This window comes from Lygodium microphyllum, chromosome 26, assembly GCF_053477565.2.
Source record: "Lygodium microphyllum isolate KBCC chromosome 26, Lygodium_microphyllum_v1.1.10, whole genome shotgun sequence".
NCBI classification, from domain to species: Eukaryota; Viridiplantae; Streptophyta; class Polypodiopsida; order Schizaeales; family Lygodiaceae; genus Lygodium; species Lygodium microphyllum.
Window position 1 is genome coordinate 33,831,601 of NC_141160.1, and position 27,373 is coordinate 33,858,973.

At 42.8% G+C, this 27,373-nt stretch overlaps 1 protein-coding gene across 2 annotated transcripts in view; it reads right to left on the reverse strand.

The window, feature by feature from the left end:
- LOC148013124 (uncharacterized) overlaps positions 1–19,728 on the reverse strand; it is a 61,755-nt gene extending 42,027 nt beyond the window's left edge. Inside the window, exon 1 of one of the 2 annotated variants that reach the window (XR_015688923.1) lies at positions 18,630–19,728. Coding sequence is in view for 1 of the 2 variants with exons in the window: in XM_087668399.1 (XP_087524525.1) it covers positions 18,630–18,654 (25 nt within the window). In the remaining variant the exon portion in view is untranslated. The remainder of the gene's footprint in view (positions 1–18,629) is intronic. The other variant, XM_087668399.1, reaches the window with a different exon arrangement.
- Between the last annotated feature and the right edge of the window lie 7,645 nt (positions 19,729–27,373).

Here is a 27,373-nt window from a genome sequence, read left to right on the forward strand (position 1 = left end):
AGAAATGAGGGAGAGGGAGAGGAAGAGGGAGAAAGCGAGTGAAATTAAAGAGAGGGAGAGGGAGGAAATGGGAGAGGGAGGGGAAGGAAATGAGAGAGAGAAAGAGAGGAAGAGAGAGGGAATGAGAGGGAGAGAGAGAATGAGAGAGGGAGTGTATTCTTTCTCTTTTTTATTTATTTTTTGTATAATTTGTATGTAATGAGAGGGAGAAAAAATGAGGGAGAGGGAAAGGGAGAAAGAGAGGGAAATTAAAGAAAGGGAGAGGGAGGGAAAAAGGAAATGAGAGAGAGAGGGGAAGGAAGAGAGAGAAAATGAGAGGGAGAGGGAGAGGAATTGAGAGAGGGAGAGGAAGAGGGGGGAGAGACGAAAACATAATAGGGAAATGAGAGAGGAAGAGGGAGGGAGAAGAAATGAGAGAAGGGGAGGAAGAGAGCAAAAGGAAATGAGAGAGGAAGAGGAGAGAAAAAAAAGAGAATGAGAGGAGAGAGAAAAAGAGATAAGATGTTAAACATAATAGGCAAATAGAGCAAGAGAGGGTGTGGGTGAGGGTGAGGGTGAGGGAGGGAGAGGAAATGAGAGAGCAAGAGGAAGAGAGAAAAAAATGAGAGAGGGAGAGAACAGAGAAAAATAGAAAATATTATTAAAAATAATAGAGAAAGAGAAAAAGAGAGTGTCAAGGTGAGGAAGGGACAGGAAATGAGAGAGGGAGAGAAAGAGAGAAAGGTAAATGAGAGAGGGAGAGGAGAGAGAAAATGAAATGAGAGAGAGAGAGAGGAAGAGAGAAAACGAAATGAGAGAGGAAGAGGAGAGAGAAAAAAAGGAGAGCGAGATGAGAGAGATAAAGAGAGAAAACCTATTAAACCTAATAGGGAAAGAGAGAAAGAGAGGGTGAGGGCGAGGGAGGGAGAGGAAATGAGAGAGGGAGAGGAGAGAAAAAAAGGAAATGAGAGAGAGGAGAAAAAAAAAGGAATGAGAGAGGACAAGGGAGGGAGAGGAATGAGAGAGAGGAGAGAGAAAAAGAGAGGGAAGGAGAGAAATGAGAGGGAGGAGAGAGAAATGGAATGAGAGAGAGAGAGAGGAGAGAAAAAGAGAGAAAAAGAGAAAAAGAGAGAGAAGAGAGAAAAATAGGAGAGAAAAGGAAAGAGAAAGAGAGAGTGAGAGTAAGGGAGGGAGAGGAAATGAGCGAGGGAGAGGTAGAGAGAAAACGAAATGAGAGAGGGAGAGGAGAGAGAAAAATGAGAGAGAGAGAGAGAGGAGTGAGAAAAATGAGAGAGAGAGAGGAGTGAGAAAAATAGAGAAAAACCATTAAACCTAATAGGGAAAGAGAGAAAGAGAGGGTGAGGGCGAGGGAGGGAGAGGAAATGAGAGAGAGAGGAGAGAGAAAAAGGAATGAGAGGGCAAGGGAGGGAGAGAAATGAGAGAGAGAGAGGAGAGAGAAAAAGAGAGAGAGAGGGAGAGGAATGAGAGGGAGAGGAGAGAGAAAAGAAAATGAGAGAGAGAGAGGAGAGAGAAAAATAAAAATATCATTAAACCTAATAGGGAAAGAGAGAAAGAGAGGGTGAGGACGAGAGAGGGAGAGGAAATGAGAGAGGGAGAGGTAGAGAGAAAATGAAATGAGAGAGGGAGAGGAGAGAGAAAAAATGTGAGAGAGAGAGAGGAGAGAGAAAAAGAGAAAAACCATTAAACCTAATAGGAAAAGAGAGAAAGAGAGGGTGAGGCCGAGGGAGGGAGAGGAGAGAGAAAAAGGAAATGAGAGAGGAAGAGGAGAGAGAAAAAGAGAAATATCATTAAATCTAATAGAGAAAGAGATAAAGAGGGAGAGGCCGAGGGAGGGAGAGGAAATAAGAGAGGGAGAGATAGAGAGAAAACGAAATGAGAGGGAGAGGAGAGAGAAAAAATGAGAGAAAAGAGAGAAAAAGAGAGAAAAACCATTAAACCTAATAGGAAAAGAGAGAAAGAGAGGGTGAGGGCGAGAGAGGGAGAGGAAATGAGAGAGGGAGAGGAGAGAGAAAAAGAAAATGAGAGAGAGATAGAGGAGAGAGAAAAAGGAATGAGAGAGAGAGAGGAGAGATAAAAAGAGAAATATCATTAAACCTAATAGGGAAAGAGAGAAAGAGAGGGTGAGGGCGAGGGAGGGAGAGGAAATGAGAGAGGGAGAGAAAGAGAGAAAACGAAATATTATGTGCTAGGTATTGAGTACTAGGTACTAAATACTAGTGTTCTATGATACTATATGCTAGGTCATAGAAAAAGAGAGAGATGGAATGAGAGGATAACAATCTAAGAAAAGAAAAGAATGATAACAAAAACAAATTGTTTGTTGTAACGTAGACAAAATGGAAAATGAAGGTCCTCTTGTTCAAGATCGCGAGGTATATCTTAATCAGCGTGTCCCATGTCCTTGCTCTCAATGTAAGTTGGCAATCAGACGAGAAAACGCCGATTGTCTATAGAACACATACGACGATTTGGTGAGTTTCAACCTGAGATCATTGATCAGGCGATTGCGGATTTTCAACAAACGGTAATTTGAAGTTAATATCAATCATGCATTGTACTCGCAAGCTAATTGAATACCATATACAATAAGATTGGGTCTTGCTGGCAAATTTTCTATCCAGGGAGGTGATGTCTCATCGCAAGGGGGAGTGCACCCTTTGCGGCCAATTAGAAGAGTATGTGGGCATGCGATGGATGGAGCGCAGGAGCCAATCCACCACTCGCAAGGCCAATCCGTACCATCAATGCCAGAGGAGACAGGCAACCTTCCAGACCTATCTACAATCATGGAGCCTGAGATGGAGGCAATGATCGATGCATTGATTCCCATGGATGTCGAGACTTCTGATCCGCTTAGAGAGGAAGCATCCATACCATTATATGATGGGTGCCGAGTATCTCGACTGAAGACACTGCTTGCACTCTTAACTGTGCAAGCAAAATACAGGTGGAGCGATACGAGTGTGACCGAGTTGTTCAGGTACCTTGTACATACGCTTCATTGATTTTTTTTCGACACTATTATTACAAATATTTGCACTTTTTCAAGGTGTTTTATGATTTTTTTCAAGTTATTGAAATATCATATATTACCACCTACAAATACCATGCTTAAGTCTCGTGATGATACACGACATATTTTACGGAAGCTTGGAATGGACTACAATACCCATGCATGTATCAACGATTGCATACTGTTTCGAGGAGAATACGAGACTATGGAGACATGTCCAAAGTGTAGTGCTCACAAGTATCGATAGGACTTGCAAGGGCTAACCATCCCTCAAAAAGTTCTCACACTTTCCGCTTATCCCCCGCATAAACCACATGTTTCGTACGTCCGGCATGGCGAGCTTGACAACGTGGCATGGACTGAATAGGTCCACGGATGGAGTTCAACGAATATCAGCGGATTCGCGCGCATGAAGCCACATTGATTCTACCTTCCCAGGCTTTGCCCGAGAGCCAAGGAATCTTCGGCTCGGTCTTGCAATGGATGGCGTGAACCCATTCGGTCTGCGCTCAACTTCTTACAGTGTGTAGCCTATAGTCCTTGTCAACTACAATATCCCTCCATGGCTTTCTACGAAGAAATGACATCTCATCCTTAGCTTGCTCGTCCCTGACCACTATAAAGTAAAAAATATGGATGTGTATCTTCGTCCATTAGTCGATAAGCTTAAGATTTTGTAGGAGGAGGAGGTCACCATGCAAGATATGAGCAGGCACGATGGTCGGCGGTCAACCAATATTCGAGCCATTCTCATATGGACGATGCATAACTTTCCGGGATTGGGAGAGTGCTCAGGTGAGCAAGCCTCCGTTCTCATTGGTAATATCTACATTTTATCTCGTTCAAGCAAGTATTCACAAGGTCGTGGTATTGGAACAGGTTTGGTTACCTCAAATTATCATGCATGTCCATTGAGTGGGCCACAGTTAGACTCCCGAAGGTCACGAACCATGAAGAAGATGGTATATCAAGGACACGCTGCTTTCTTGCCGAAGGATCATGAACTCAGGCAAGGTTTCCTTGGACAACCTCCGACACGTATGAACGCCGCAAGCTGGTACGAGCTGAAAATGGTCTATGCGAAATCACATCCAAATGGAATGCGGCGGTTCTCAGTTTTTTACGAGTTGCCATATTAGACCCACTTACAGGTCAACCACTTGTTGGATCCCATGCATATTTTCAAGAATGTGGGCAGCTTGTTATGGGACCACATCACAAGAAAGAGAGACACTATAGGGGCACAAATGGATTTGAATGAGGTAGGTAAGATGGAGGCGCTTTGTCCGCAGTTGAGTGCTGATGGTCGCGTGCAGCTTCCTCACGCTCCTTGGATTTTGTTCACTAAAGAATAGCGCATTGTGAAGCAAGTAATCAAGTCTATCCGCACTCCGACGGGTATGATGTGTTCTCTCAGGTCCGCATTTTCTAAAGACGACCAATTATCAAGGCTAAAGTCCCATGACTGGCATAAGATATGTCAGGTTTGTACTACGAATGGATTGTAATTAGCGTGGGCATTTTGCTATTTGGAATGTAGCCATTATTCATAATGCTTTCTCATTTGTGACAATTTGTACTATCGATCGCGATCGCAGGATGTCTTACTCCAGAAATACGCGGGGCCATTTACAGGTTGTTGACTTTGGTGCAATGGATCTCACAGAAGGAGATTAAGACGTCCTCTATTGAATCCGCGAGGCAGGGAGCAGTGGAGACGGTCTGTCTCTTTGAGAAATACCTGCCCACCAGTATGCTCACGATACAAATCCACCTTCTTGTGCATCTTGTGGATGAAGTGGAGGTTGTTGGACCTGTCCATATACGATGGATGTTCTTCTTGGAGCACTTTACAAAAACCCTGAAAGGCTTCGTGCGACAACGAGCTCGACCAGAAGATAGCATAGCCGAAGGTTGGTTGATGTCTGAGGCGCTAGTGCATATTTCACAATGGCTACCAACGGTGGAACCAGACAATGAAATGCTATGGTCACTGAAGGACGATGATAGACTGACTGGAGATGTGGTGGTTGAAAATGGGGTAGAAAAAAGAATGGATGCCTCAATGGAAGAGAAGGTGAATCACTTTTGTATGTTGCACCATGCCTCTATGGAGACGTGGCTCGCCAAGTACCAGATCGCTAAGCAAGATCGAGAGGAAGCGCAAGCTGAATTCCAACGTAGTATGCGCCATCAATCAATTCGATATCCCGAAGGCATGGAGGAGATGCCGCGGTTTATGTCAACGCGATGATTGCATGGAGCTTTGACCGCAGCTTCTCGCGAAGGAACAGAGGTCTCAATGGAGGAGTGAAAATTCTCGAGGGGATGTAGTCCAAAGGTAATGAGGGGTTTAGAATCTATCATATCTAAATTTTATATAAGACATCTAATTTGAGTGTTTCAATGTACAATACAAAATATATAGTGCAATGTGGTCGCGCGAACGGTATTTTCGCGTGGAGCGTATTAACAAAATGCACTCCACAATGGACTATGGTGTCATGGCAAGGTTCGAGCAAGAGAGCCGGCGACGAGCAACGGATCCAAACACGGTTGTGGATGAGATGGAGTATTTTGGGAACTTGCAAAGTATTATTACGGTGGATTACCGTAGCTTCTCCATGATACTATTCGATGTGCAGTGGTTCAAAGTGGTACTTGGAGGAGCTGGAGCAACAATTCGACGAGGTCCATCTGGATTTCTCAAAATAGATTCCGAAAAAAAATGGACGGATTTGTGCGACATCTTTGTGTTGCCGGCCCATTGTGAACACGTGCATGGACTCATTTGCTTACTAATTGTATTAAGACATGGTTTATGTCACAATGGTTTGAACTCTCTTGTACGTGTTTGTGAACAGGTAATCTTCTATCCAAACCCCCGACAACCTCGATAGTAGTATGTTATACCTTCAACTCCCCGAAGTGTGAGAGTATATGATCAAAGCGATATTCCGAGCATAGATAAAGATAATATGCAAATAGAGGGTTCGATATTGCAAGGGATGGAGGCCGTCGAAAGCTTGGAGCCAGCATCGGCTAACAATGATGGAAATACAAGAGTCCAAGAATTCGTTGAGAACGAGACGGACTCATTCTTTTGTAGTGACATGTCTATTGATCTTCCAGTGTATGCGGAGTTATGTTAGGAGATTAACATGGGACCATAGGATACTTCATACTTGGAGCATTCACTTACTCAATTCGTTGACCAATCGCTTATAAGGGTATATAAGATATGTATTTTAAGTGAGATTTTTTTTTAAATAATTTATATTACTATGCTTTGTATGATTTAAATTGATTATTTTAACATCATTTTTTATCTGTGCAGGTGACATTTTCAGGATGAGCCGAGAGATGAGCGATGAGGAGTTACATGACATCTTCGCATGCATGTCTCCAGACCAGATCGGGAGATTCAGAGAGATCACAGATCAGGAGCTATCTCGGTATTCGTCAGGGCGCTCTGCTAGATCTGCTTCAGCGCGATCGAATGCTTCGGCTTCGAGCAGACGAGCTCGACGCTCACAACTTGGGCCAGAGAGAGGGAGTGCATCGGGATCAAGGGAATGCTGCAGAGATACAGAGGCAGTAAGCCCGCAGTCGGCACGGGATATAGGTGTGACTCCTCGCTCTCGTGGCCCTTCCAGGGAGCGTGCCTCAAGCTCAGATGGATGCTGTGGAGACACGGACGCGGTGTCTCTGTCTCGTCGTTCAGCTGGAGCTGCATCACCTCCAGGATTTGTCACACCTATAGGGACGTCTACTCCAGTTACTCCGGCTTTTGCGCAGCCATCAGCAGGTAGCACCCCTATGGGTACCACTCCGAGAGATATTACCCCCGTCGGTACACCGGATGCACAGGGGTCTCCTAGATATGCCCAGGAGCGTGGACGCAGATGGGAGAGGACCTATCTTAAGCAGACTTCAAGGAGTTATGGATATCTAGTTGATAGTAGGTCATGAGTCATCATCATGAATGATGAGGGGAGGAGGGTGATGGCTCGCATGAGAGAGTTGTGCTAACAAGTTTTTCGGCACGTCTTGGATCATTTGAAGAATATACCGGAGGGAAGCAATGACTACATAGTAGCATCCTTGCACGAGGAGTTTCCGGTGCCAGCCGTAGTAGATAGATTCTCTACGGGTTGGATGATGGATTGCATACATACATACATGTCACATAGACGATTCGACGCACGCAAGGCAATCAAGAGTGAGATTGCAAAGCCTGAGTAGTTAGATACAGACGACTGGCGCCGACTGAGAGAGGAGACTACAGATTCTCCAGGACGTTGGAGTCAGCAGCGCGGGCGGCGAAGGCACGACTCGAGGCCGAAGTGGTCCATCATCTTGAGAGTGACGGTCATAGGACATATTTGGAGGACTTTGTAAGTTTTTCTTTTGTTTTGCTTGTTTATTTTTTAAAAATATTCTTTATACTGACAATCATGTTTCTAACAGTTAGCATTTTATTTTCTTTGCAGCACTCCATTACAAATCGCAATCCGACTGGCCTTGAGACTCAATCTGCAAAGAGGCACAGTCTCACTGCATTGATCGACCGATTGTATAGACGCGGCGGCCCTGTAAGTCACTCATATTTCTTGTCCGTAGTTACCATGAGATATTTGAATGCATTATTGTATGGTGGACTGATGTGTTGTTTCTTTTTCTACAGAGTCCGTTCGATGCTCCTTTGCGGCGGGACGAGCTTTCAAAGGACGAGGATTTGTAGCTCGCCCTTGGATCCTTGGAGCTCACACACCTTTATTTTTGAGTCGCCTGATCTATGTAGACATTTTCTATGTATTAGTGATATCCTATCATGATTGTACCAATCGCTTATTATGCGATCATGTATTTATTTCATGTATCAGTTTTATGATTTCAGTATACATTGTTTTTGTTTACAAGCGCATTGTACACAGTAGTGCAGAAACTATGTTGTATGGCTCTCATAAAGCACACAGTGCTATATGTAGCAGGGCAGCTTGCTGCCCTACCACAAAAAAAAAATTCCCTGTTACCATTGCTATTAGCGTCGCAAATTTTACTACTCACGTCGTTATATACGTCGCAAACCGTCACTTTCAGCGTCGGTATTGGCGTCGGTATCAGTGTCACATTGATATTGACGCTAATACCGACGGTAATACCGATTGTTCTATGCCGTCACCAATAATTACGCTTTTTGCGACGACGGGAGCAAATTTTGTTATTTGCATTTTCGTCGCTTTAAACATCGGTATAAGGTCTATATCTTGTAGTGTCATCAGCCGAAAAAGAAGAACCATTCGATGATGAAGGTGGATTATTCGAAGTCTCCCATCTCGATAATCAGAAGCCACGCTTTCACATCGGATTCACCAAATGTCACACGAGATACGTGTGAGGATTTACGAAAGTCACTCGCTGCAGGGATGCTTTGCAAGCTGAGAGCAAAGATGATGTTGAGTACTCAATTCGAAATAAAATTTTGATAGCTAAAATGCATATTCGATCAAATATAAATGCTAAGGTGAAAGGAAAAATAAGAATTTTCAACTTCACAGTATTTCAAAACACAAGATCCAATTCATCAAATTCTTGATTGGATGTATTCTAAGAATAAGTTTCATGTATCTTTTACAAAAGATATTCAAAGCTTCTCGCTTATAAGAGAGGGTAATTTTCCATGGTTAAGCATGAAAGAGGGGTAAATTAAAGTGTATTGATGATATGGAACTTCCAAGTAATAAGGATGAGAAAGCCTTTTCCTTGTAGACAATTTGATACCGTCACAGTATTTCTTTAGAACACCTTGTTCAGAGATAAGGCTGTCGTTGTTGCCACCTTGGAATATAACTTAGAAAAATTTGTGATAGATTTATCGTCAATTAATTTAATCTCATCAGCTTTGTCCTCATCCATTCGTCCATCAAATTCATCACCGATGAATTATGGTCCCATGTCATAAAAGACTTCTTCTTCCTTCAGTGCCCTGAAATCGTAAAGTCTAGGTGGTTTTAACTAGAGTTAGTCTAGAGATAACCAACCATGTAGTGAATTTTAATGTCACTAGCTTTAGAGAATGAATACTTCTGGAGGGGAAAAACGATAAGTAACACGTCGAAACAAGCCTCTTCAAATATCAGCCATCGCACATGTTCGTAGGGCGCAGCTTTTGTCGTGAGCGTAAACATACTGAAACATACTGAGAGGCGCTGTCAAAGAAAATGGAGAGTCAATAGCCACATCCGTACCACCACAACGTTCTCCAAAGCAGCGGCAAAGTTCATCAGCTTGTTCCTACAATGCTCGTTGATCCTTCCGTCGTCATCTCTTTTCCCTCCTTAGCTTTGTCGTCTTCTTCTGCAACTAACACATGTTGCCGTCTTGCCTATGACACATCGTATTCACGTTTGTTGAGAATGCTGCCAACTCTTCTAATCACTATAGACGTTGAAGAAGACGCCTCATCTACAGGCAAGCAGCTAGGAAGATGGTTTCTTCCTCGTCGTTGCTCCGACATCCATTCAAATGCAGGACATAAGGTCGGAGAAGTCATCAAGATGAAGACTTGTTTGATGCCACAATCCATCCTCTACACTCATCAGTGTTGTCGCCTTCCCATCATCTTTATAACCATCTTCTACTTCGAAAAAGCTAAAAGCATCGTTCTCAACATCAATGATGACGTCAAAGGCATCGTCAATATTATCGTTCTTTACTTCCGTTTGAGGCGCAAAAAGCTTTATCAGAAAAGCATTCCATATTTCATCTCTGATTGACATCAAAGATTACGTCGAGGTGCCGTCGTAAATATTCAGAACGCTATCCCGTCAAGTCTCATGGAATATACTGTCAATATTGCCTGTGAAATGTCGAATGGCCTTGCATTGATCATCAAATTACCTGTGTATGCTGCCTCTTGCTCTTCATCATTGTCCGCTGCCATCCTAGCTGTAATGCCACCTTCAACAACCGCTATCAAACAACAAAAGCTCTTCATTCCTTGCTGCCAATGAAACATCATAGCCTTCATAAAAAATCTCTACTTCTAATTCATCCATAGTACACTCCTTGACATATTTTCTTTGATGAGACATACTCCCAACTAATGCTGCCATTGGTCAATCTTTTATTTTTAACAAAAACTTTCACCAACTTATTGGTATCTTCTGATCCAACAATTGGCTTTTTTATGGATGTACTAGCTGGAGATTTTATTGACTCCACCACCACAGATTTAGCAATAGTGGTTTTAACGACTTTGACAAGTTGACATCTGTTGATCGTTTTGCAATAAACACGTCAAACTTCAAATAACACTTTCAGAAGCAGATGCCTCCTTCAGTGCCTCTACAACCTGTTATAGAAGCCAAAGCCTATTTGGATTGACTGAAAATGCTACATGAAGATATTTCAGATCAAAGAGGCTCTGTAGATGTTGCTGGTGTTTGTTGTTATCGATGCAGAAGAAGTCAGAGTGTACCAATCACCCAACAGGTTCCTAATTTAGGCTCATCATGATGATAACTGCGGCTCCAAACCAATTAACCTGGTTGTGTTTATGTGTCCAAGTCTCAATCTTGGAACCTAATTCACTTGTGTAACAGGTCAAGTCTTATCTATACCATCATGAGTTTAATTTTCATCTTCGATTCACCATAGTCACTGCCATGCTCTAAATCCCGCATCTTTTAACACCTCCACGTCCGGAGTGCTATTTTCTTCCTAAAAAGTGCGATCGCATGCCATGCGAATTCGAAAGTCCCTTCTTTTTACATGAGATCTCCCAAACTGATGGCAACTTGCTTTTTACATATCACCGTATTCTAGAAGTTTCTTACATCTTTTTAAGATATTTACAAGAAATAATATCCACCATATGATGAGCCCTCCACAGTTTTTCACACTATGTCCGTGTAGCAGCATAACATCGCCTTATAATTTTCTCGAGTAACCATTTACATAGGATTATCTTAGAATTTGAAGCATTAACATCCTTACCAAACATGTATAATGCAATAGATGGATATCACATTAGATTGCATCGACAACCAAATGAGCATGAAACCCTTTAACATTATATATGCAAAAATGGTTTTCCTAGTATATAGCTATAAGACATAGTTGACTCTAGAAAGGTCTTTTAAGACGTATATAATGCCCTTAGAGATGTGCATGATTCAGCACACTTCAAGTAGTCAACTCTATACAAAAAACTACTTAGAAAAGAGGTGTCATAAGCGTCATTGATCGAATTGCAAGGTGGAAACATTTAACCTTACATCATTACAAACTCTACATATCATGTTAAATCATTTGTACTAAAAGCATTTAAAGTGAAGGCATGATTATACTCGAATAAAAAATAATAATTTTTTATCATTAAGTTAATGAAGATAAAGTTGTTAAAAATACATTTTGTATTTTGAAAAATAGGTGGCATATACTTAGAAAGGTCACAACTCATGCTTCTTTGGTACCTCACATTACAATTGCATATTGTATTTTGCATAAATTTGTCACAAAGTATGGAGAGATCAAGCCATCAAATTATGTAGATCCACATCCAAATGACAAGGAGGCAATGCAAGGAGGTCATAGAGAATGAACAAACCCCATCACTCATTTTAAGAGAAGCTTTATTTAGAGATTTTACCATTACATCCACTGGGATTGTAGTGACTGGAGATTATTGAGGATCAATACAAAGAAGAGGATGAATAAAGTAGTGATAATGAAGGAGGAGGAAAGGAAGGAATGAATAAAGAGTGAAATTGACTTCTTTGCTTAATAGCTTTTTTATAAAATACAAATACACGAGTTTGATAACATATATGAGTTTAAGAAGGCCAAGAAGAAACGAATGAAGAGTAAAATCAACTACTTTGCATAAGAGCTTTTTTTGTGATACAAATAACCTATGTTTAATGTTTAGTGTAAACATTTACAACCCAAAGGAATACAAACTTAAGAAGAGCACTTGTACATGAGCATGCATATGCGCACGTGTGTGTGTGTGTGTGTGTGTGGGGGGGGGGGGGGGGGGGGAGGGGGTTTTACAACCCAAAGGAAGACAAACTTAAGAAGAGCACTTGCACATGAGCATGCATGTGCACGTGTGTGCGTGTGTGTGCGTGTGTGGGGGGGGGAGGGGGGGGTGTGTAAGGGCTTTGTAGCTATACCATGCCGTTGCTACCGATTGCACCTATATAGGGAGTAGGAGTGACTCAAAGCCCTGCCTTGTTTCCACTCTACGTGTGATTCCCTATGCCCAGTGGTGAACCCTCTTATGTGCGGCGTCACGAGGGTGTAGTCCTGGGATGTGTCTATGTTGTCCCGCTTTTGGATTGAATAATACAAGAGTATACCTTGAGCTCATATCGTGTTACCTTTCTGTGCCGTGTTGAGTGCGTAACGAGTGCAAGTTTATCACACTTGGTATCAGAGCAACTCTTGCTCGGAGTGAATGAGTGCTCACGGAAGTAGGAGGAAAGATCCAGTGCCCCGAAGAGATCGAAGTCGTAACGACCCACAGCGCGACGTCCCGCATCGCGATGCCCCACATTGCGTCGCCCCACGTCGCGTCGACCCACGTCGCGACGCCCCCCCGACGCGTCGCCCCGGCGTGACGCCCCAACCTCGACACCCCACCGTCTGAAGACATGATGCGGCTTCCCCGCGGCACGACCCACACCACCATAGGCGAAACGCGGCTTCCCCGTGTCGACACCACCACCAACCACATGGAGGAAGAAAGGGAGAACATCACCCTCTCGACACTGGAGGAGAGGAAGAAGAGTAGGGGACAAGAATGGAGAGTGGCCCAAGAAGAAAAGGTGGCCGGACTAGAAAGACAATTAGATGGTATGTTCGGTATGCTAGAATCAATATGGAGGAACATGCAGATGAAAGAGGAAGAGGAAGAAAGGAGAAAAAAACTAGAAGTAGAGCAGGGCTATAGAGAATGGGTGAATCACAACAAGAAGAGGAGAAAAGACACCGAATGCAAGAGGAGATGGATAGAACGGGTAGAGAGGAGTCATCTAGGAGGGCGCAAGATACAAGAAAGGAGAAGGAGAAAGTAGTAGAATTAGGAAGCAAAAAGAAAGACAAGAAGAAGGAGAAGAAGCACCATCGCAAAGAAGAGGAAGATAGCAGTAGTTCAGAAGATGATTACGGAAAATTCAAGATGCCCCAACCCGCCAAGTACAAGGGAGAGAGAGATGGGTTGGTCCTGAAGAAATGGATCGCAGAGGTGGATAGGTACTTAAAGTATTCAAGAATTACCGAAGACAGGAAGGCGGAGGTGGCAGCCATTTACTTGGAGGAGGACGCTGCCAGTTGGTACCTGTTAGAACAAGAGCAGGGCCACACAATCTGTTCATGGGAAGAGCTCCAGGAAGAACTGAAGGACTACTTTATCCCAAAGCTGGAGAAATTCAAAGTGAGAGATGAATGGAGGAACCTCAAGCAAGCACAGGGAAAGATGAAAGAGTATGTCAGCAAATATAGGCAAATCATGCTGCAGCTACCAAACATGGACACCGACACGAAGCTACATGGATTTTTGTTTGGGATGCAAGAATGGGCTAGAAGAGATGTGGAGAGACAGGAGCCAACAAGCTTAGCAGAAGCCATGAGGATGGCCGAACGACTGGTGGACCTGGAAGGCAGAAGAACAACACAAGGGAATCAAAACAGGTTCAACAACAACTTCAACAATACCTTCAACAACAACTCCTCCTGGAACCAGAGGCCCAATGCTCCTAGAGGGGCATTCACAGATACAAGGAGTCAAAACACCACTAACACCATGGCCGTATCCCAAACCGCATTAGTACCAAGAGGAGCAGCAGGGAGATGGGGAAACAATCACTACAGGCCAACCCCTAGCACGTTATATGGGCCCGCAGGATCAAACACATCATGGTGGAGACCCCCAGGACCGTCCACCGGCATCAGATGCTTCAAATGCGGGGGTCCACACTACCAAAACAGGTGCCCAATAGAAGACACAGCCTCATCGAGCGGATCAAGGGTGAATGAAACTTGTGCATATGGAGGAGAAGAACCGCTACCACCGCGGATCCAGGAAATTCCAAATGGGAGTGAAGAGAGCATGGATCACCCAAGGGTAGGGTCAGTTAGTGCCCGACCCCAATACATGGCAACCAGGGTAGCGGCATTCCACCATCTATACATCAAAGGCTGGATGGGCGATGGAAACCAACCTATCATGGTGGACACAGGAGCAACTCACAACTTCATGACACCACAGTGTGCAACAAAACATGGATTGAAGCTATCAAAAGCCCCAGAAGGATTAACAGTAACATTCGCACAAGGAGAAGCCAAGGAAGTGAAACAAAGTCTTTGCAGTCCAAGTGGAAGCCGACAAGTGGAAAGCGAAACTCAACTTCTTAGTAATCCCCATGGATGATTTTGAAGTGATATTAGGCTTGGAATTCTATGACAAGTATGTCATTGCAATGTTTGGTAAGGGTGTGAATGAAATGATGCTAGATATGCAAGGAGAAGGCGTAAGAGTATCATGCGAAAGAATGCAGCTACCTGGTAGGACCCCAATCAAGGTACAAATGAAGGAGAATAAGCCAGGAGTATCATGCCAAACAGCAAAACCAACAACAAACCAACCAAAGGGCCAAACCCAAAAAGCACCGGTCCAAGGGACCGTCATCAGGCCACGTATCATGACATGCAGTGCAAAGCAAGTCGAGAAGTCAGTCAAGCAAGGAGATATGGTCTATTTGTGTATGATCAGACCAATTGAAGAAGAAGAAAATGGCAAGAAACCCAAACAACAGAAGAGGAACACAGAAGTGGCAGAAATACTTGAAGAATTCAAAGATGTAATGCCAGCCGAATTACCCAAGGGTCTACCACCCAGACGAGATGTGGATCACAAGATTGAGCTAATTCCAGGGTCTGCCCCATCGGCCCGAGCTCCCTATCGCATGAACCATACCGAGCTCATGGAATTGAAGAAGCAACTACATGAACTAGAAGAACAAGGATTTATCCGCCCTAGCAAATCCCCCTTTGGCACTCCAGTGTTGTTTGTAAAGAAGAAGGATGGGGGACTTAGACTCTGTGTAGATTATAGGGCTCTTAACAAAATCACCATAAAAAACAAATACCCCATGCCTCTAGTGGAGGACCTCTTAGATAGATTGCATGGGGCCAAGCACTTCAGTCGGATTGACCTTAGATCAGGATACCACCAAATCCGCATAGCCGAAGAGGATATCCCAAAAACAGCCTTTCGTACCCGATATGGTAGTTTTGAGTGGTTAGTATTAGGGTTCGGCCTAAGCAATGGGCTAGGCACATTTTGTGGCCTCATGGATGGAATTTTTAGACCGGAGATAGATATTTTTGTCATTATCTACATAGATGACCTCCTAGTCTATAGTAAAACCTTAGAAGAGCACAAGCAACACTTACGCAAAGTTTTTGAGAGGTTGCGGCAGCATCAGTTATATGCCAAGCCGAAAAAATGTGAGTTCGCAGTGAAAGAATTGGAATTCTTAGACTTTATTGTAGGAGCAGATGGAATCAAAGTGGACCCTAAGAAAGTGGAAGCTGTCCAAAAATGGCCCGTACTGAAAACTGTAAGGAAAGTGCGGGAGTTCTTAGGCTTCACAGTATTTTGTCGAAGATTCATCAAAGATTACAGCCTTATCACTGACCCCCTCTCCCACCTCACCAAAGAAGACCACTCTTTTACATGGGGGGAACACGCAGCATGAAGCCTTTGAGAAGATGAAGAAGTGCATGAGCCAAACTCCCGTCCTAAGGGTGCCGAACTTCACCAAACCCTTTGAAATCTCTACAGATGCATCTGACTATGGCATAGGGGGTGTACTGGTCCAAGAGGGTCACCCCATTGCGTATGAATCAAAGAAGTTTACCGATGCTGAAACAAGGTGGAGCACACATGAGAAAGAAATGTTGGCAGTCATCCACTGCCTTAGAAAATGGAAGCACTATGTTCAAGACAAGCATACAGTAGTCTTCACCGACAATATCTCCCTCAAATACTTCCAATCTCAACCCAAGTTATCAGCAAAGCAAGCCCGCTGGTTAGACTTCCTAGCCGAATTTGACCTGGAGATTAAGCACAAACCCAGCTCCACTAATAAAATAGCAGATGCCTTGAGCCGGAAAGCTGACCTGAAAGCTGTCAGTGTGGTCAGCAGCAACTTCATAGAACTTGTCAAAGAGGCCCTAGAACAAGATCAAGAAATGCACAAGATAATCCAAGATGTGGAAGCAGAGAAGACACCCCATGGAATGTACACCTTAGAAGAAGGTATTCTATTTTTAGGCAAGAGATTATATATCCCCAACAATGTGGAATTAAAGAAACTCATCCTGCATGAGATACACGACGGCAAGATTGGAGGCCACAAAGGGCAAAGCAAAACCTTGGAGGCCCTTAGGAAGCAGTTCTTTTGGCCGAACATGAAGGAAGAAGTGATAGACTACATCAAGACTTGCCCCACTTGCCAAATGGTCAAAGCACCAAGATCAAAACCAGACGGCTTACTACAGCCATTACCCGTATCCAGCCGCCCATGGGATGTCATCAACATGGACTTCATTGTGGAACTACCGGAATCCCATGGACACACAATCATCTTTGTAGTGGTGGACTATTTCTCCAAACAAGCCCACTTCATCCCGACCAAACCACCACTGAATGCCAAGGAGATAGCACGCCTCTTCTTCACACATGTATTCAAACTGCATGGCTTACCATTGGCCATTGTATCAGATAGAGATGGAAGATTCATGAGCGACATGTGGAAGGAACTCTTCAAGACTCTAGAAACCCAACTGAGATTCTCATCATCCTTCCACTCGGAGACAGATGGACAGACAGAACGAGTCAACCAAGGGATTGAAGATTACCTCCGCAGTTATGCTAGAGTGGATCAGAAGGATTGGGCCTTGTACCTTGATGTCTTGGAATTCCACTATAATAGCTCCATCCACTCGGCTACGGGGTACACTCCCTTTGAGTTAGCCACAGGAAAAGAAGTCATTACACCACTGGCCTTAGCATCCGGAGCGGCCAAAGCGGAGGATCAAGATGCCGAAGAATTCTTGAAGAAATGGAGAGATCGCAATGCAGCAGCTAAGCAAAGTCTCGAGCAGAGCAAGATAACAATGACAGAGCAAGCAAACAAGAAGAGAAAGGCAGTACTATTTGCCAAAGGAGACCTGGTCCTAGTAAGCTCTAAGAATATGTCACTTCCCAAAAACATGACCCCCAAGTTCAATCACCGCTACTATGGACCCTACCGCATCACTCAAGTGCTGAACGAAGTCACCTACAAGCTGGACCTGCCAGATAGTGTTTGTGTTCATAATGCATTTCATGCTCGTCTTCTGCGCAGGTTCTATCCCGACAACCAATGGGGACGGCGCATACCAATGCTCCATTCCAATGGTCCCTTCGAAGTAGAAGCATTCCGCCGACGCCGGGAACAAAGAAGCTTTCCCGAATACCTCACCAAGTGGCGCGGGCGTCCACTCAAGGAGGCCACTTGGATCTCAGAAGCGGAGGCCCGTGAACGCGAAAAGGATGCCTTCGCCCTTTGGCTCGAGGAAAACCCCCCTGCTCCTTCTACCGACCCTTGAGCCGCCTCAACACTTCAACAAATAATGCGATTCTCAATCATAGACCCCAAATGTGCCTCCACTCCTCAAATGTAATCGAGTCGAGGGTGGACTCGCAGGGTAGCAATCATCATAAAATAACGCCATCAAAGAGAAAAAGCCCCAAAACGTCTTAGTGCAGCAGACACTGGCCAGTCTGATAGTACAGACTGTGTTAAGACCCCGTGGTCCCCTTAGACCGACAGACACTGACCAGCTTGCTAGAAAAAGCTGTGTTAAGACCCCGGATGAGTCAAATAACAAACACTACCCTTAGATTGCTGAGGTCAGCAATCCAGTAAGCGGAGGTGAGTGTAAGGGCTTTGTAGCTATACCATGCCGTTGCTACCGATTGCAACTATATAGGGAGTAGTAGTGACTCAAAGCCCTGCCTTGTTTTCACTCTACGTGTGATTCCCTATGCCCAGTGGTGAACCCTCTTATGTGCGACGTCACGAGGGTGTAGTCCTGGGATGTGTCTATGTTGTCCCGCTTTCGGATTGAATAATACAAGAGTATACCTTGAGCTCATATCGTGTTACCTTTCTGTGCCGTGATGAGTGCGTAACGAGTGCAGGTTTATCACAGGGTTGGGGGGGGAGGGGGGGGGGGGGGGGGGGGGGGGTGATCAGCCATCGTTAAACACAAAAGCCTATGGCAGCTTGAATTCTTGCATAAGCCTTACATGGTTTTTAAAGCCCCTGAAGCATGTCTAAAAGGAGCTCTCTTTATACTAGATGTTGTTCGACACTAAAAGTGTGAGTGGGATCTCAGTCTTTCTACTATTATATGAGAAACTTGTGGGTGTGATCCACCATAGTTCTGATGATGAAGGTGCGATAATGTAGGCCTTTAAACGTGACATTGAAAATTAGGGGACCTGGAAATTACAAAGAAACAACTAATTAGAGTTGGGAACCGAAAGACTTACCAAATTGGCCATGTGTAATGGACATGTCTGAGCGGGCAAAGGGATGCCGCTATAGGCAAGAATCGAGGCAATCATAATCCAGAACCATTGCAAGTTGGTGGGGCAAGAGCCATTCCATAACATAATATCGCAGATACGGCCCATCCGCCATTATACACATTGATTGGGCACAGCAGGCAGCTCCTGATTGGTGCCGGAAGGCCCTGGAGGAATATCATCATCCAATAGCATTGGGACAGCTGGCGGCTCTGGGACACGTGGGCCGGCCAGAGCAGGCGGGGCAGATGCAGGACGGCTCACCCGCTCGCCATGATGATGACGACGACGACTATGAGATGGGGATCCGCCTGCCTCTTCGGCCGGCATGACATAATTAAGGGGGTGAAGGCAGCACACTGGCTGGTGATGCTGATGATGATGATAATGCCCATGGCCATGGCCATGGCCATGATGCTTCATCCCCTTCCCCTTCTTCATCGCATCATAATTATAACAGAGCTTCCGGTCGTGCTTGCGGATGCCCTTAAGAAGCTTCTTGTAGTGCTTCTTCCCTGCGCCCTTCAGCTTGTGTTTCCTGCAGCAACCCATGGCGTGCAGTCCATGCCTTATACGGCGGCCATGGTGATGACGTCGACCAGGTGATCCATGGCGGTGATGAGGAGGTCTGGGAGACCTCGATCGATGCGTCTTCATACGTCGACAGTGATTGCTGCGCTTCTGGTTTTGATCCATGGAATCGCGAGCTGGAATGGGCATCTCCATGGATTTCCCAGAAGAGGAGGAGGAGGAGGAGGAGGAGGAGGAAGCCGAGGCAGATGATGAAGAAGAGGAGGAAGACGAAGATGCAGCCCTTGAGCTTGAGCTTGAGGATGCGGACGAGGACGAAGACGAAGAGGGAGACATGAATGGAGCTCGATGATCGATTAGTGAGAGTCGCGAACAGATCGTGTTGTTAAAGAGAGAGGGCTGCTTGCCTTGCACACCACGCTGCTTCAAAATCCTACCTAAGCAGATGTGACCTGACAAGAGTTCCCCATTCGACACGACTCACGACAAGAGTTCCCTCCCCATTTGCCGTGTCACTGTGCTTCTTGTTAACTTCTTGCATTCAGCCGGTGGGGTTATGGCTAGTGGCTTGGGTGTGAGATAGAGTTATACGATTGCCTAAGTTTAAACCTTGCTCATTGCATTCCCAAAGGCATAATAAAATATCTATTCACTTTTAGTTTCTCACATTTACATAAATAATGTTTATAGCGTAACACTAGAGCATCATACCACCGTATCTTCTTTTTCCTTTTTAATACAAATGAAAGTGATAAATACATTAACCATAATATGAATATGTACATCATCATTTAGAGAATCGAAACATTATCACAAAGAAGCATAGTTGCATGAAACCTTAAGCTGCTTTAGCTAACATTTTCACGACAGCTCATCACTACTTCCTTTCAAGCAATTTAATTGTGCAATGAGCTCTTAAAAAGAAGCCTCGGCAACACACCCCATGGTACCACTACCAATAGTCACCCAAAGGTCACATCATTCTTGACTTCCCATATTCTTTAATGGTTGCCAAACTTTATATTTTAGAAGAATAAGAAGGGGGAAAAAATAGGAGCAAGAGAAGACTTTACTACTCTCTCTCTCTCTCTCTCTCTCTCTCTCTCTCTCTCTCTCTCTCTCTCTCTCTCTGTGTGTGGCTATGGTGGAGGTAAGAGGGTGTAGAGATGGAAGAAAGAGCTCAAAAGTTTACACACATAAGAATCTCTCTCTCTCTCTCTCTCTCTCTCTCTCTCTCTCTCTCTCTCTCTCTGTGGCTATGGTGGAAGTAAGAGGGGGTAGAGATGGAAGCAAATGCTCAAAAGTTTACACAAATAAGAATGAGAGATTCTATTGATTTCATACATGGGCAACTAGCCTCAACCCTTAGCTTCTCTCAAGTCTAATAATCTCTCTTTAATATGCCTATAGCCTCTAGTCTTAACATGGCAAATGGTCTTGCCTGCAAGTCTACAAGCCTTATGGGTCTTTGTGTATACATGAATAAAAAATTTAAATACTTAATTGCAACTCAAAAAGAGGCTATAATTTGCACAGGAGTGAGCTTGACTCTCACTTTTTTGCAAAGTACAACATAGAAAGATATAACAAAGTCCAACTATTTAAAAGAAAAAAAATTATATGCAAATTTCTTGTGGTTGAATTTTTTTAATGTTTCCAAAAAATATAATGTTATATCTTCAGCATCTTTGAGCTTCAACTAGCTTCATTCAACTCTTAAAGTCTACTAATCGATCTCCATTAACTCCTTTGATTGGTCATGCCTTGATTGCTTTGACCAATCCTTTGACTTTAAATTTTTATACTTTTGCAATCTTCTTCATTCAGATCAATTTGCACCTTAAGATAATAATAAAAATATTATTACACTAAAATCAATCTAAGAACAATATGCAACCTATCAATATGTCTATAGGTTGCACAATATGCTAGAATAATATTGGGATGTTTCAAGGTGCTTGATTGGCAATTCGTGCTTAGAATACTGTCTTAATCTAAAAACTATAATTTTCATCCAACATTGGTAAAACTTTTTACTTTTATAGTAAGGTCCTTAATTTCCATCTATACATGTATAAATAACATTAAAACAATGTATGTGAATAGCGAATGCTAGGAAATGAATATTTGGACTAGTTTTTTGTTTGTTCAAGTCTTCTGTGGTTGGGGATAAAGGCACATGTGCCTAGCCGCCAATGTATTAGTTATACTGACAATACCCCCACGCCTGTACACTATAAATGGCGGGTGCCTATCACTATCACTTCATTCTTTATTCTTTCATTGCATTTGAATAAAGGGAAGGCCGATCACACATTGTGAGTGTTGGAGTTGTCACATCTCTCTCTCTCTCTCTCTCTCTCTCTCTCTCTCTCTCTCTCTCTCTCTCTCTCTCTCTCCATCATAGCTCTTGCTTCCACTTCAAGGCTCACTCCCTTCAACTAGTATCAAAACCATTGCATTGGCATTGAGAGGAGCTCGACGCGACATTACTTTAGCTTATGCAGAAAAGCTTGAGTTTATAATTTTAATAGCAACCATGGCTCATCTTGGAGAGATGTGAGTGTGTACATTTTTCCTTTTTGGTAATCAAAGGCTTGCTAAGGCTTGTTCCAAGCCTTCTTTTGACGCATTCAGCATTGTTTTGGGACTCTACTGTGGATAGCAAGGTAGCCAACAAGACTAGCTGATGCCAGGAGGCATATTCCATGGTGGATTCCATGCCACAGTGGATTCCGTGAGGTTTTACGGTGGATTCCATAAACTTCTATTACCGGGGCTCATACACAAAGTGGATTCTTTATGCGAGAAGTTGATGGGGACGCCTATCCTTTTCGAGCGTTTTGTTAATTTAGTGTGTACATGGGTGACTCCATAGCGGGTGATTCCGCAAAATACATATTTAAATTAATAAACGTTTATGAGTTTAGAGTGCGCACTCGTAATAAATTAAGGTTAGGATTGATTTCTAACCAATTTATTTTTGTAGCTAAAGACTGCTAGGTATTCACTTTTGTCGGTTTAATTGTATTATTTTTCTAACAATTGTGAATGCTTCAGTTGATGTGTAGAGCAAGCAGCGGTGGCAGTGGGAAGCATTGGAGGATAGCGTGTATTCAAATTATCATCAATTTTTTATGGGCGTGTATCTTAGGTATGGCACCTATATTTTGTCGCGCTTATTTATTAAAGCACTTGATATTTATTTATTGTTTTTGTATGCGCATGGGTGCACAATTTAAATATTTGTATTGGATATTGTATTTGGGTACCGCCTGACTTCTTAGGCGCCCAATAGCTTTAATTCTTTAGTGGCACAAAAGCAAACACAAAAGCTAAAGCATGCTATTTTGTAAATTGGGCTATTTCTTGAGCTTGAAGATGAATAATATAGAAAATACATACTTTGTGGAGTGCTCACACAAGGCATGGGGGGAGTTGCACCCAATTGGTCTCTTGTTCGTGTCGTGCAAGCTTTCTACATTGATTTGTGTGCAAAAAGTAGAGTTCTTTTGTTCTTGGGGACCTTCTAACGCTCACTACGTGTGCTTACGGCATCCGATCTATGCACCAGTGGTATCAGAGCAAAGCTGAGATCGAGAGATTCCAATGGCTTACCATCTTGCGCGAAGGTGGAGCTCCTGGAATGATCAAGCTCTACAGTCAGTTTCATCGCGAACGGTCGATACCAGTGTGTTCCTGGTGGACAAGAATCCCCTTCTGCACTCTCTGATCTCGCGAAGGACCAGCCTCTGGAGGCGGAGGACCACGTGGAAGTAAGAGGGTATAGAGATGGAAGAAAAAGCTCAAAAGTTTACACACATAAGAATCTCTCTCTCTCTCTCTCTCTCTCTCTCTCTCTCTCTCTCTCTCTCTCTCTCTCTCTCTCTCTCTCTCTCTCTCTTGTGGCTATGGTGCTCTCTCTCTTTGTGGCTATGGTGGACGTAAGAGGGTGTAGAGATGGAAGCAAATGCTCAAAAGTTTACACAAATAAGAATGAGAGATTCTATTCATTTCATACATGGGAAACTAGCCTCAACCCTTAGCTTCTCTCAAGTCTAATAATCTCTCTTTAATATGCCTATAGCCTCTAGTCTTAACATGGCAAATGGTCTTGCATGCAAGTCTACAAGCCTTATGGGTCTCTGTGTATGCATAAATAAAAATTTTAAATACTTAATTGCGACTCAAAAAGAGGCTATAATTTGCACAGGAGTGAGCTTGACTCTCACTTTTTTGCAAAGTACAACATACCAAGATATAATAAAGTCCAACTATTTAAAAGAAAAAAAATTGTATGCAAATTTCTTGTGGTTGAATTTTTTTAATGTTTCCAAAAAATATAATGTCATATCTTCAGCATCTTTGAGGTTCAACTAGCTTCATTCCTCTCTTAAAGTCTACTAATCGATCTCCATTAACTCCTTTGATTGGTCATGCCTTGATTGCTTTGACTAATCCTTTGACTTTTAAATTTTATACTTTTGCAATCTTCTTCATTCAGATCAATTTGCACCTTAAGATAATGTGCAAAAATATTATTGCATTAAAATCAATCTAAGAACAATATGCAACCTATCAATATGTCTATAGGTTGCACAATATGCTAGAATAATATTGGGATGTTTCAAGGTGCTTGATTGGCAATTCGTGCTTAGAATACTGTCTTAATCTAAAAACTATAATTTTCATCCAACATTGGTAAAACTTTTTACTTTTATAGTAAGGTCCTTAATTTCCATCTATACATGTATAAATAACATTAAAACAATGTATGTGAATAAAGAATGCTAGCAAATGAATATTTGGACTAGTTTTTTGTGTGTTCAAGTCTTCTGTTGTTGGGGATAAAGGCACATGTGCCTAGCTGCCAATGTATTAGTTATACTGACAATACCCCCACACCTGTACACTATAAGTGGCGAGTGCCTATCACTATCACTTCATTCTTTATTCTTTCATTGCATTTGAATAAAGGGAAGGCCGATCACACATTGTGAGTGTTGGAGTTGTCACATCTCTCTCTCTCTCTCTCTCTCTCTCTCTCTCTCTCTCTCTCTCTCTCTCTCTCTCTCTCTCTCTCTCTCTCTCTCTCTCTCTCTCTCTCTCATAGCTCTTGCTTCCACTTCGTGCTTCCACTTCAAGGCTCGCTCCCTTCAATTAGTATCAAAACCATTGCATTGTCATTGAGAGGAGCTCAACACGACATTACTTTAGCTTATGGAGAAAAGCTTCAGTTTATAATTTTAATAGCAACCATGGCTCATCTTGGAGAGATATGAGTGTGTACATTTCTCCTTTCTGGTAATCAAAGGCTTGCTAAGGCTTGTTCCAAGACTTCTTTTTGACGCATTCAGCATTGTTTTGGGACTCTACTGTGGATAGCAAGGCAGCCAACAAGACTAGCTAATGCCAGGAGGCATATTCCATGGTGGATTCCGTGCCACAGTGGATTCCGTGAGGTTTTGCGGTGGATTCCGTAAAGTTTTATTACCAGGGCTCATACACAAAGTGGATTCTTTGTGCGAGAAGTCGATGGGGATGCCTATTCTTTTCGGTCATTTTGTTAATTTAGTGTGTACATGGGTGACTCCATAGCGGGTGATTCCGCAAAATACATATTTAAATTAATAAACGTTTATGAGTTTAGAGTGCGCACTCGTAATAAATTAAGGTTGGGATTGATTTCTAACCAATTTATTTTTGTAGCTGAAGACTGCTAGGTATTCACTTTTGTCGGTTTAATTGTATTATTTTTCTAACAATTGTGAATGCTTCAGTTGATGTGTAGAGCAAGCAGCGGTGGTAGTGGGAAGCATTGGAGGATAGCGTGTATTCAAATTATCATCATTTTTTTATGGGTGCGTATCTTAGGCATGGCGCCTATATTTTGTCACGCTTATTTATTAAAGCACTTGATATTTATTTATTATTTTTGTATGCGCATGGGCGCACAATTTAAATATTTGTATTGGACATTGTATTTGGGTACCGCCTGACTTCTTAGGCGCCCAATAGCTTTAATTCTTTAGTGGCACAAAAGCAAACACAAAAGCTAAAGCGTGCTATTTTGTAAATTGGGCTATTTCTTGAGCTTGAAGATGAATAATATAGAAAATACATACTTTGTGGAGTGCTCACACAAGGCATAGGGGGAGATTGCACCCAATTGGTCTCTTGTTCATGTCGTGCAAGCTTTCTACATTGATTTGTGTGCAAAAAGTAGAGTTCTTTTGTTCTTGGGGACCTTCTAATACTCACTATGTGTGCTTGCGGCATCCGATCTATGCACCAGTGGTATCAGAGCGAAGCTGAGATCGAGAGCTTCCAATCGCTTACCATCTTGCGCGAAGGCAGAGCTCCTGGAACGATCAAGCTCTACAGTCAATTTCATCGTGAACGGTCGATACCAGTGTGTTCCTGGCGGTCAAGAACCCCCTTCTGCACTCTCTGATCTCACGAAGGACCAGCCTGTGGAGGCGGAGGACCACGTGGAAGTAAGAGGGTGTAGAGATGGAAGAAAGAGCTCAAAAGTTTATACACATAAGAATCTCTCTCTCTCTCTCTCTCTCTCTCTCTCTCTCTCTCTCTCTCTCTCTTTGTGGCTATGGTGGACGTAAGAGGGTGTAGAGATGGAAGCAAAAGCTCAAAAGTTTACACATATAAGAATGAGAGATTCTATTCATTTCATACATGGGCAACTAGCCTCAGCCCTTAGCTTCTCTCAAGTCTAATAATCTCTCTTTAATATGCCTATAGCCTCTAGTCTTAACATGGAAAATGGTCTTGCATGCAAGTCTACAAGCCTTATGGGTGTCTGTGTATGCATGAATAAAAATTTTAAATACTTAATTGCGACTCAAAAAGAGGCTATAATTTGCACAGGAGTGAGCTTGACTCTCACTTTTTTGCAAAGTACAACATAGCAATATATAATAAAGTCTAGCTATTTAAAAGAAAAAAATTGTATGAAAATTTCTTATGCTTGAATTTTTTTAATGTTTCCAAAAAATATAATGTCATATCTTCAGCATCTTTGAGCTTCAACTAGCTTCATTCCTCTCTTAAAGTCTACTAATGGATCTCCATTAACTCCTTTGATTGGTCATGCCTTGATTGCTTTGACTAATCCTTTGACTTTAAAATTTTATACTTTTGCAATCTTCTTCATTCAGATCAATTTGCACCTTAAGATAATGTGCAAAAATATTATTACATTAAAATCAATCTAAGAACAATATGCAACCTATCAATATGTCTATAGGTTGCACAATATGCTAGAATAATATTGGGATGTTTCAAGGTGCTTGATTGGCAATTCGTGCTTAGAATACTGTCTTAATCTAAAAACTAAATTTTCATCCAACATTGGTAAAACTTTTTACTTTTATAGTAAGGTCCTTAATTTCCATCTATACATGTATAAATAACATTAAAACAATGTATGTGAATAGCGAATGCTAGCAAATGAATATTTGGACTAGTTTTTTGTGTGTTCAAGTCTTCTATTGTTGGGGATAAAGGCACATGTGCCTAGCTGTCAATGTATTAGTTATACTGACAATACCCCCACACCTGTACACTATAAGTGGCGAGTGCCTATCACTATCACTTCATTCTTTATTCTTTCATTGCATTTGAATAAAGGGAAGGCCGATCACACATTGTGAGTGTTGGAGTTGTCACATCTCTCTCTCTCTCTCTCTCTCTCTCTCTCTCTCTCTCTCTCTCTCTCTCTCTCTCTCTCTCTCTCTCTCCATCATAGCTCTTGCTTCCACTCTGTGCTTCCACTTCAAGGCTCGCTCCCTTCAACTAGTATCAAAACCATTGCACTAGCATTGAGAGGATCTCAAGACGACATTACTTTAGCTTATGGAGAAAAGCTTCAGTTTATAATTTTAATAGCAACCATGGCTCATCTTGGAGAGATATGAGTGTGTACATTTCTCCTTTCTGGTAATCAAAGGCTTGCTAAGGCTTGTTCCAAGACTTCTTTTTGACGCATTTAGCATCGTTTTGGGACTCTACTATGGATAGCAAGGCAGCCAACAAGACTAGCAAATAAGCATGATTTGTGCTAGTTTGCTTATGTGAATCCCTGCTCAAGACCAATTACTCCTCTAGCTCCCAAATAGTCATTAGACGCTTGGGCAATCACCTCTAACACTCCTTAACAT